This window comes from Astatotilapia calliptera, chromosome 3, assembly GCF_964374335.1.
Source record: "Astatotilapia calliptera chromosome 3, fAstCal68.1, whole genome shotgun sequence".
Lineage (NCBI taxonomy): Eukaryota > Metazoa > Chordata > Actinopteri > Cichliformes > Cichlidae > Astatotilapia > Astatotilapia calliptera.
In genome coordinates, this window is record NC_137424.1 from 46,839,407 (window position 1) to 46,851,789 (window position 12,383).

A 12,383-nucleotide genomic window follows, 5' to 3' on the forward strand; every position below is an offset into this window, starting at 1 on the left:
AGCCCTAATGTCAACAATAAAAAAAATATTAAACCAGAGAAACCAAAACACCAAAACCCGGGTCAACCATTCAAGGACCTTAAAGGAAGCACAGGCAGGAAGATACCTGCTAGACACTGTTGCCTGTCTCCCTACTGTCCCTGCAGCTGACCCTAGGACGCTTGTCTTCCCCACATGTGGTCTTTCCAGATCTCCATTAACTTTTACATGTCTTAGATTCAGTTTGTGCTCAGTTTTTTATTAAAATTCAGTTGGACAAACATCCAAATAACCAACTGACTACATGCACAAAAGATCAGAAACAAACAGGATTTTACAACCTGATTGTATCTTTAACTCGACTGAAAGAATCCACAAATGTTGTTGTTTCATATCAGAACAACACAAAAAGTAACACCATGATGGGTTCATGCTCTGAAAATATCTGACAGTCCTGTTGTTGATTTAAACACAACTAATGAAACTCTGTAAAAGGTTTTTCTGTTTTTTCATTTATCTTTGAAAGATCTGTCATGTTGGTTTTCATGTGTGAGCCACTGAAACACTGGTGCAGTACATCATGTGAAAAGCACAGAGCAGCTAGAGATGAAACAGCCTTTTAATTTAAGGAAACTGGCACCATGTCATTGGTTTACAATTGTGTAACTAAAATATGAACATTTCAGGCGCAGATAAACCTCCAGATGTCATTTACTCTAATATTGAACTGGAAAACTTTGGAAATAAGTGTGAGTACACAAAACATATACAATGTAGAAAAAAAGCCTGGAAAGTTTTTGAAATATTTAAAAATGTGGCTCAAGAGTTGGGAGTTTGCCTTGTAATTGGAAGGTTGCCAGTTCGAGCCCCGGCTTGGACAGTCTCGGTCGTTGTGTCCTTGCGCAAGACACTTCACCCGTTGCCTACTGGTGGTGGTCAGAGGGCCCGGTGGCGCCAGTGTTCGGCAGCCTCGCCTCTGTCAGTGCGCCCCAGGGTGGCTGTGGCTACAACGTAGCTTGCCATCACCAGTGTGTGAATGTGTGTGTGAATGGGTGGAAGACTGAATGTGTAAAGCGCTTCGGGGTCCTTAGGGACTAGTAAAGTGCTATACAGATACAGGCCATTTACCAAAAATGTATTAAATGTTTTTCTTTTGTGGAATCGATCATCTTAACAGGGAAGCATCATAAACCAGAGCAGAGTGCTGTTTACACTAATGTGAAGACAGGAGCTGCAGGTACAGTCACAACAGTCTCATTCAGTGTTTGTACTTGAATGTGTCATCACATCATTATATTGCAGGTAATTATAGGTCAACATGGAGTTTAGTTATTCACTTACTAATCAGTGTTTCAGCTTTACTGAATCACAGCATCCACAGATTCTGACCCAGACCTCAATCACAAAACACACACATGCAAAGCTGAAGTGTCACAGGCAACAAATGATTTTTACTTAGATTTCTTTCACTTTAGTTGTAAAAAGTTTAAAGTTCATATGTATCCAACATCTTTGTATCATATCTGTGCTGAACAAATGTGTGCTGAGCTCTGACGTCTCTTTTAGAGGACAGTCTGATGTATGCTGAGGTCAAACAGCCCAAAAAAGAAAAAGCCAAGAAAAACAAAGGTGAGCAAAGTCTGCCATCATCTCCACTGAATGTTGTTCAACATGTTTATCTGCTCCTAAAATGTAAATCTGTTTATATTAATATTTGTATTTAGGTTTTCATGCGTACTAATTACTTGGTTAATAAAATCTAGTTCTATCTTTGCATCAGTGGAGACATCCAGTTTCCTCCTGGTTAATGATATTATTGTTTTCAATGATCTTCTCTTCATTCACAGGAACATCAAGTCCTGCAGCTGATGCAGCAGTTTATTCTGAAGTCACATCAGGAAGCTCTCTCAGTAATTCTGCTGCCATGCAGGCTGATTTATTCTTCACATTATTAAATGTCTTCAGCTCATAATATCTTTACATGTTGGAAATCACTTTGTCTCTTTGTGCTTGTCTTACAGGTCAGTGAGGAGAGCTGTAGCAGCAAAGCCAAGAAGAAGCTTTTTATGAACCCACTCTTGCTCCTCTGCTGCCCAAATATCAGACATGCTCAGCTTTATGTGCAGTTACAATATTCAATCATAATATCAGACATATTGCTGTCTTATTGCATAAAACAAATGCAGGTGTATTCGTGTTCTTTATATTCAGTTACTTTTATAAAGATTTTGTAATAAACCTTGAATGTATCTAACATGTTCCAACAGCAGTGAGAACAAAGTGTGAAATATGTGATCTTTAGTATCTGACAGCACAACTTAAAGTCAGTGTTTGCAGTGTTTCACAAGTAAATACTGATATGGGCACCAACAAATACTTTAACTGTGTTTGTCCAAAGATCTCGTACATTATATAAATAAGAATTATTTCTTAAATGTGCATATATGTATATTTTTGTTTCTGATCATTCTGTGCTTTTGTAGTTTGAAGGAGAAATAAAATCTTTTCACATTTGAACATTTTATCTTAGATTTTTGTTTCCTGTATGAGACTATTCACAAAGTAACAAAACAACCACTTAAACAGTTTGTAATGGTGTTGTCATGGAAACCTGAAATAAACAGATGCATTATCTGCAAAGCGGTCACTAACAGTTCAGAGCATGACAGCAGTCTGCATGTATCTGACACAGAGGACTGAAGTAGAACATTTACAGAGAGAAGCTCTCTGTGTGCTGCTGTCACAGGATGCAGTTAAAGGAAAAGATAACTTGTACATGTGATGAATCTCATATGAAAGATGGAGACAGAACATCACAGAGAACTAAAGCTCTGCATCAATCGTGGTCAGCATGACTGAAAGAAGTAGAAGGATTAAACCTTTCCATTACGCTCCCTTTTGATCATTAACTGATCGCACAAGAATTTAAAAATATGACACAAACACAAACATTTAGTCACAGTAAGGTGGAGGTACAGGTCAGGCTCCTGCTCAGTCAGGTAAACTAAACCAGCTGGGTTGAGCTAGCTCAGTGTTTTCCCCTGAAGTCAGCATGATGGTGATAAACACTGCTGGTCATATGCTCTAACACCTCAGTATGTGCTGTAGATGGTTTTCTCTCTTCACTAGCAATCATGACCTTGTCCTAGAAAGTAGGTGAACAACTATAACTACACTGGTGACTGTTTTTATTTCTTCTATTTTCTTTTTGTCTGAAAGAGAAAACAAAGAGGTCATCAGTGCAACTCTGAGTATCTGTATTTCTATCCTGTAACTGTCAAGATGCAAGTTATTATACATGTGTATGTAAATGTATCAATAACAGTTACCAGGGTGCCGCCTGGTGGCATTACCTGAATATGCTCTGCATTGTCTATTCTATTCTCCACATCAGAAAGCCTAGTTATTCTATTTTCAATTCATTGCTACCCAACACCCCATGCAGGAGACTCTGACAGCACTGAGCAGCTCCTTCAGTGGCAGGCTGCAGCACCCACTGAGTGGGACGGAGAGATTTCGCAGGTCTTTCCTCCCCACTGCTGTCAGACTCCACAACAAAGACTTTTGCAGCTGATCAAACACACACATGTGCAATAAGACTAAGTGCATTACTGTTTTCTGACAAAGTTATATTTTTACTCAGTTGTATATAGCATTTGTATTCTATTTTTATCCTATTGTATATTTTATTTTATTCTATTCTATTCTATTCTGTACAGTTGTGTACAGTATATTATTCTTATTGTTTTCCAGTGTTCTCTAATTTTTGCTAATTAAATATATAACTGCTGAAATGTGTTTTCCCTTAGTGTGTTATTTATTGTGCTGCTTAACCTCAGTTAAAGACGTGAAAACATTTTGAGCTGTTGAGCACCAGTGCAAGTTGTTTTTGATCCATGTTTGTGTCTCTGAATTCATCTTTTGAAAGGTTTTCCACATTGGGAATGTTTTATGTTTTTAATTTATGTAAAACTTTTAAAACATTGAAATAAAACTCCAATAAATGCACACATGAAGTCATTTTTTTATTCAAGCAGCAACATCAAACAATAATAAAACATCAAACTGCAAAAGTGACAATACAGAAGAACATTTTAGTCCTTCCGAGCAGCTACAATGCATCTGTGTGTGAAAGACAGTTTTTGGTCCTTGTCTATTCTGCTACATGCTTATATTTATCTACTGGCAGACCTTGTGGTTTGTTTCACCATGAAAGGAGGAAATGCAGCCTGTGGTTTCAGCCTAAAGTCTTCAGCTTAGCAGATGTCTTGTTTTATGTTATCAGCTCACAGCAGAAAGTTAACAAGGAATTCAGACAAAGAGCACAGTGGAAATTTCACTTTTACCTTTGTGTGCATGACACATGTTTATATGACCTGCCTGTACTGAAATAATAGCAATAATTTCCACTGCTACATTAAAGTATGCATGGCAGTGTGTGAAAACAGACAAAAATAGCATCATTGTGGTGATAAGACAGTAAAGGAAAAAGAAATCTTTGTGGGCATCATGAGAAAATGTGAACAGCTTGTTTCTCACGCTGAAAAGCAGCTGCCTTTAAGTCTCTGTATGGACGTGCTGTAAAAGTTCATCGATCTGTGAATTAAATAAAATAATTTCTATTTCTACCCACAAAATCTTAACTTGTAACATATGATGGGTTTGTAAACAAACATTAATACTTCACTCATATTTATCTGTCTGCTGGACTCTGCAGTTACATTAAGCTGCTCCATCCAGGAGGAGTTTGGTCTGTGATGGAGAAGCTGAGCCTTTCAGTAAAATCAATATTATCGTTCTTCATTAAACAATGTAATAGATCTGTAAATCAAACCAAAGTTAAATTATTCAAAACTAATAACTGAAAACAAAAAATTAAGAAGTTTTAACAACAAGCTTACATTTCTGTATGTTTTTCTGTAAGTACAAGTCAGGTACTTCAGTACTTGTTTTTTCATTGGAAAAAAAAGAAAAAAGAATTTCTTGGATACGAAAAGGAAAATATATAAAATGAATTTATACAGAAGCTAGCTAAGAAAAAAACGACAAAATTAAAACTTTGTTTCAGAGGATTGAAAGACACTTGTGTATCACAAAACAAGAAAAAGTTTGAACATGAACACGTCACACAACTGCTGCAGTCAAAGCTACAGGAGCTGTTTGAGGTTTGTGTAAAAGGAAGGAAGCACAGAGAGGTGATAGAAGGAGGAGCTGAATATAAACTCTGGTCTTATCTACATTAAGTGCAGCTTCTCTTTGTTCTGCATTTATTATCAATGCAAAGTCGAACACGTTGAGATTAGATGCAGATCAGCGTGCAGGGCTGGACGTGAGGATGGGGCACTCTTTGCTCTGTTTGCTGGGGTTATTCTGTGAGTACAATACACACCTTTACTGTTTGAATGGCAGCGATGAAGGAAAATGTTTCTCACTGGTGACAATTACAGTGTATCACTGCTTTAACCTGTTTACCTGACAGCTTCAACCAGAGGCGGAGGCAGACATTTGATACACCCGGGGCTTAGCCCTAAAGGGTAGTATGATGCATGTGGGATTGGGGGGGTGGGGGGGGGGTGGTTAGAAATGACTGAAAGATTAATAGGCTCTGTTTTGAGTTTTGTTAAAAAAAGAATCACTTCATATAGGGAAAAATATATATCACATGTGCAGGACACCTTAAACTAGTTTTTTAATTAAGCAGCAAGGCAGAACAGAGTCGGGCCTGTATCAAGACACGAGGACTAAACCCCAATTCAACCAGACCCAGAACTGATCCAGAATTAAAACAGGACTACAACAGTTCAAAATCAGGACTACTTAGGATTTAACCAAAACAGAACCAGAACTAGATGATAGTAGCACTAAAAATCTTCATAGACCTGCACTACACTTATTTTTTAATTCTACCAAAGAACACTATTTAGATTGAGAAAAGTTTATATAATTATTTAGCCTTGTTGTGCAAACAAGCCTGCATAACTTAATAAATATAGAATTTGAAAAATAACAAACCTAAAAAGAAACACTAGGTACGAGATAGATGAGAACCTATGATACGGTGATACTTTTGGTAAACGACCATTTGACTAACATGTGTGTCTCACCTGCTCTTGTTCATCTCTGTTCTGTCCTCATACTCCTCTCTCTCCCTTTCTGTTCCTCTCTCTCCCTCTCTGCTCCTCTCTCTCCCTCTCTGTGCTGACAATCAAACCAAACACCAACATCATCAAATATACAGTTGTAACCAGATATTTACAAACTCTTCAGATAAAAACACTTTTTAAATTGTAACATCAAATCAGACTAAATGTTTATTTTTTTTAGATTGATAAATATAAAAACATATTTGTTAACTTTAAGAGTAAAGAGAGAAACTATCTGTATTTCTTAATTGTAAATGGCACCAAATTGTATTCAAACTTGAGCCACACTTATGGAGCTCCACAATTCTTTTCCTGGTGTTTTGGTTTACATCTCTTGATTTTCCCATGTTGAAGAAACAGGCTCTGTGTTTTGCCTTATATGCATCCACAGGTGTGCCACCAGTTTACTCACATGGACTCTACGAACCTATCAGAAGCTTCTTCAGCTCAGAATGGAATCGTCTGGAGTTTTCTTATTAATGAACAATAAACTTAGTGTATATGTACTCCTAAATTTGATGAAAGTGATAAAAATAGAAGCTCTGTCTCTTTATTCTGGCATTTAACTAATTCAAAAGATATTTCAATATTTATTCATCCAAAACAAAACAAGTTTACTCTAAATTGATGTTCTACAGTAAAAAAAATGTTCTTGTGTTTTCCATAAAGTGTATGTAAATATCTGGTTTCAACTGTGAATATACTGCTGTGTGTTGAAATTCTTCTTGTTTTGCATAGAAATATACTGAACAACACACAAAGCATAATATACAAAATAACATCTACCAGAGTTTTTTCTTTGAAAGAAGCCCCTTATGTCCATTCTTGTATATCAGTGCATTACTGAAACCGATTTATTTAGCCGTGGAGGGAAACAACTGAAAATATGAAATAAACACACATGTAAGCTAAGACTCTCTAAAGAAACAGCATTGTTGTTGTTCGGCTTTTCATTTCGCCATTTGTTGATTCGCTTGAAGAGCAAGTAACGTAATATGGGTCAAGTGATCCGTTTGACATCAATCTATCGTGATGCACCGTCATATTTACATTATTTGCACAGTATGAATGATTTGCTTTGGTACCTGGTCAAACTTCAGTTCTCCTCTGTCTGCCTGGCTGCGCTTCTCCAACAGCACACTCGCAGGCAGCAGCTCCCCCCGCCCCCTCGCTCAGTCACTTTGTGTCTGAGCTCGGATCATACCAATATTAGGTGGGATTTACGCACAGTTGTAAATTCCCACAGTGTGTGCTATGTGCTTCGAATATTGTGTGTAGTTTTTGTTTTATACAGTTGTATAAAACAAAAACTTCTGGGGCTTCTGAAAAAACAACCCGGGCTTAAGCCCAGTAAGCCACCCCCCCGCTCCGCCACTGGCTTCAACACAGCAGACTAGATTTTTTTTTCATGTTTTCAGCCTGTTTGACAGCTAATAGAAACACATAAATTAGGTGATGAGCAATAACTGTGCCATCTGAAAACTTACCTTTAAAAAGCCTCAGTTTATATATTTATTGTGATTTTGTCAGTTGCATAATGTCTGATGATGTTTCATTCATTATTTTAGTGCTCAGTACAGTCAACCATGGAAACACTGAAGGTGAGAAATAGTTTTTTTCTTCCTCTGTTGCTCTAAATGACGTCCTCTGTGTTATATTTTGTATCATAAACCAAACATTTCATTGAGATTATTGGTTAAAATGCTAATATAACCATGTTAAGTGTGTGAGCACTCAAGCACACACCCACGATACAAACTGTATATTTACTGAACAGCTGTGGTTTCATACATGTGGATTTTCTTTTCATGCATGTTTATCTGATCTGAAAACATCAACAGTGTGTGTAGTGAAGATTATGTCACTGAGTTATGCTGTTGGCATGTATGCTGGATTATATAGTGGGATATTTTGGATTACCTCTTGGAGTTGTAACAATGCTAATAATGAAAATCTACACATAGGTGGCATATTAAAGTAAAACCAAGATGAAATATGGTAACCAAATGCTGCTCTGAGCTCAGCATAGAGTTTGTTACCTTCATACTCCCTCATTTGGTGTTTTGATTGGAAGCTGTCTAACACGTCACTCCAAAGTCTCTGTAGATGTTCAGTGTGTTGAATTGTGTATCTGCAAAAACTCAAACTAATGGTTCACTTTATTTAAGCATTCAGAGCAACAATTTTATAGTTTTGATCTTTTTCTAAATTACAGAACTTGGAGTGAAGGCCACTCTGACAGCAGACAGATTAACCATACCAGCAGGGGGCAGTGTGACACTGACCTGTGATGTGAAGTAGGGGTGGGCAGTGGCGTCGTTAGGCCTATTTTAGGGGTGCTTAAGCCTCCCTAAAATATTCTTAAGCCCCCCTAAATAATTTGGTGTTTAGTTTTTTGTTGTTTTTTTTATTCGATTTTTTTTACAGAACTTGCAGACAAATTCAATATAAAGATGCAGGAATATGAGTTTAAAGAAATAATAATATAAACCTGTCGCTATTCACATAAATATGATCATAACTCGGTTGGTTCCTTTCACTTTACACTGTTAAGGTAGCGTCAGTGCTTCGTTATCCAATCCGTTCCAGTTGTTCACAGGGGACATCCACATTACTGAAAATCCAGTCCTCGTTTTCACTGCTACTTTACACTCCGCTCGTATATACCTGCGGACACACTAGCATACATGCGGCAAACAGCAAGAAATCATGGATATACGCAAGTTTTTCAAGAAAGTAAGTCTTCATCACTGGCTGATAGTAACAATTAGTTAGCTCCAGCTAACAACAGAGAGTCCCATGTAATTAATGAACCAGGTGCTCCCCATTTTGATAAATAAAAACCTGGCTAGCGCACTAAGTTAAATTGTTAGCATAATGTTAATTTCTGTCACTCGTTTTAGCTCTGAAAAATCGAGCTGAGCTCATTCAGGTATGGTTAGCATCAGTGAAAACAATAATAATCACTCCTCCATCCCCATTAACCCGTAGGAGTCTGGACAGAGGATCACAGAGAGGGAGAGGGGAGAGACCTCTGCTGGAGAGGTGAGTCAAAGATTTCACAGGATGGAGTCATTTGTGATGCAGACAGTCTGATTAGAATGTTATGGAACTCAATATGGATATGAAATATGAAACATTTCAGTCACGGTACAACATATAAGACCTGTTTAACTTGAGCTTTTATTTAGGAGAGTCAAGGTTAGAAAGTAGAGAGCAAAGATATATATATATATATATATATATATATATATATATATATATATATATATATATATATATATATATATATATATATATATATATGTATTTAGAACAAGGTTGCCTGAAAGCCAATCAGAAACCTGGGTTAAGCACTGGACTAGGGTGGACAGCCTATCCAGCTGATGAGGCTTAAAGGACATATGGAGCTGAATGTCATCAGCATAAAAATGATAAGACAGGTTGCTAAAAGATTGAATGATACTAGCTAAAGGAAGGAAGGAAGGAAGCATATAAAAAGAAAATAGTAATGGACCTAAAACTGAGCCCTGTGGGACACCACAAGTCAGGGCAGCAGTGTTAGAGGAGAACCTATCAGTCAGCATAAAATGTGAAACAAAAATAGATTTAATTTCTCTGACAAAAACATCGGAGTGGCAGGTGGATACATACTTGTGAAGTATACTTGTTTGGAGGTATGGAGGAGATCAAAACTCCAGACATCCAGAGGCCCCCAGAACACAAGAGACCAAGGAAGACCAACAGAGGGGCAGCCGCGCCACTGTCCCAGAAAGAGCTGAGGAGAGTCCCAGATGAGGGGTCACTCAGCAGCCGCGGAGCAGAAGCCAGGGGGAGTTGCAGTGACGCGCCCGTGAGCTCCGCCGGCAGCCAGCCATGCCTGAGTGACCGAGCCCCAGGCCGAGAGGCCGGGGGCACCCCACCTCCGAAGTGGCCCGAGCGAGCCCCAGGCTCCAGGCCCTGATAAGCGGCCGCCAAGGAGTGAGCCGGTGTGTACCTGGACGCCCATCCCCGGACACAAAGAACCACCAATGCACCGACACCTGAGGGAGTCCGCCACCGGCAGGGGAAGTGGTGGTAGGGGGAGATAGGCCTCCAAACCTTGGAGGGCCTAAGATGTCCCCAGAGAAGTGGCGTCTGACACCCAACCTGACATATAGACACAGAAATACAGGCACACACAGATACAAACATCCATTACCACCCTCATGCTCTCATATGCACTTACTCCACACTCAACCAACGTGGAGACAGACATAAAGAGACGCTGTTCACACAATCACACTCCCCAAGCGTACTCTAAGAACCGGGTCTAGGTACCCTTGTCCCTGGAGGGGGGAACTGCACCCAGACCCAGGTGGTGTTACCCTTTTCCCTGCAGTGGGGAGAAGCAGACCGCCCCGACTCCGCAGCAGCAGGGAGGGCCCGCATTCCAGACCCCAGTCGGACGTCCAACTCCTCCTCCTAGCCCCCCACTCCAGCAGGCCGCAGAGAACGGGGGTGAGAGAAGACTCCAAACCTCCCTCCACCCGCTCATTGTAGTGTTGATGCATGTGTGTTCTAAGGTGCATTTAAAACCCAGCAGGTCATGGAGCTACCTGCCAGAGAGCAGCAGGTAAGCACATAGCCCCTCCTGCTAGCCCTCAATGTCTACGTGTATTTAAAATTGAGAGGTGGGCAACAACGCCAGGGGTGAGGTGTACACCCTGATGGTAATTTGGATTCCGTGTAGCGTGCCCACCCCCAAGATCCTATATGTATGTGTAATGAGAGTGTGAGTAATGTGAATGTCTAAGTTGTGGGATAAAATTGAGGCAGGGGCAGCCAGAAGGGGACAGGGGGGGGGGGGGGGTAGCCTCCTCTGCACCCTGGTGACACACCCCTACTCCAAGGCCCTGCATGTGTGGGTGGTTGTGGTGGAGCGGGAAGAGGGAGGCAGCTGGAGATGGGGAGGGAAGGAAGGGAGGGGCAAGTGACCCCTCCCTGGGGCCAGCTCCCCCGCTGACCCCAGTAGGCACCCCCGTACTCCGCGACCCGCCAGGGAAACGGGGCCCAGGCCCATCCGGACCGGGGCCCAGTGCAGCAGCGCCGCCTGGCCCCACAGAGCTGAATAAAATTATTGATCTGAACTGTGCAGAAACATCAAACTTCTTCATCCTGTCATGTGATGATAGATGAGGACCTAAATGCACTTTGAGACAGACTGAATAAGAAAAAGTGAAACTTGAAGTGAACAACACACACACACACACACACACACACACACACACACACACACACACACACACACACACACACACACAAACAAACACACTGAGAGGGAAGTAAAACTCAACATAAGACACAAGAAACAGGGTAACAGTTAACACAGGGGAACTGACACAGGAGGATGAGACAGGAAAACACCGAGGAAACAAATTAAACTCTAAGACTAAATTACAAGAAGAACTAAAGCTCCATAAATGCTCAAAAATAAATGAAGCTCAATAAACAACTAGAGATGGCACGATACCACTTTTTTATGTCCGATACGATATCATAAATTTGGATATCTGCCGATACCGATATGAATCCGATATAGTGTGTTTTTTAATCAATAAAACTGTTTTTTAATATATTGCTGCATTTTGTATAAGCTCATACTCAAGTTTAAATAAACAACAACACTAAAGCTATTCTGTTATCCCTGTATGTAAAAAATACACTGCACCCAAAATAATTCATAGTTCAGCAAAACTGATCAATCTAATAAACTTAAACCTACTCAAACCTCCCTATTCTGGTATTTTAAAGAGTACTTAGCAGAAATATTAAGCAACCTAACTAATAGGGTTGCAAACTCCCAGCAAAAAAAAAATAAAAAAATAGGGAACCACCCACCCTCCACCTCATGGTGCTAAATCGACGTAATCAACTTTAATTTGATGCAGTGTGGAAAAAAAATGCACAGAAATAAATTATTTTTCAAGAATAATTAAATAGATTCAACATCTTTCTTCAACAGAATTGCAGACTGCACAGATGGTATCTTCCCAAAGGAAAAAGTAGTATAGCTAACTAGGGTATATTAGACTTAATAGTTACTATATACAGTAATGGACTTCTATATATTTTACATCAGATTAAAACTTTGGGTGTAAGATTCAGATAATTATTTATTAAAATCTAGACATTTTAAATGAGAATAAGAAAGAAAAGTATGTCTTTGTCCCCCTTTTCCCTGTTAATGCCCTATCGGCCCCCCTGGCTAAACTTTGCTAG

The 12,383-nt window shown here is 39.6% G+C and overlaps 1 protein-coding gene across 1 annotated transcript in view; it reads left to right on the plus strand.

The window, feature by feature from the left end:
• Positions 1-2,496, plus strand: part of LOC145423226 (Fc receptor-like protein 5) — a 30,608-nt gene extending 28,112 nt beyond the window's left edge. Inside the window, exons 10-13 of the mRNA XM_080295473.1 lie at positions 666-728; positions 1,157-1,216; positions 1,546-1,608; positions 1,827-2,496. Of these exons, the coding sequence (XP_080151599.1) occupies positions 666-728; positions 1,157-1,216; positions 1,546-1,608; positions 1,827-1,951 (311 nt within the window). The 3' untranslated portion in view covers positions 1,952-2,496. The remainder of the gene's footprint in view (positions 1-665; positions 729-1,156; positions 1,217-1,545; positions 1,609-1,826) is intronic.
• The last annotated feature ends 9,887 nt before the right edge of the window (positions 2,497-12,383 follow it).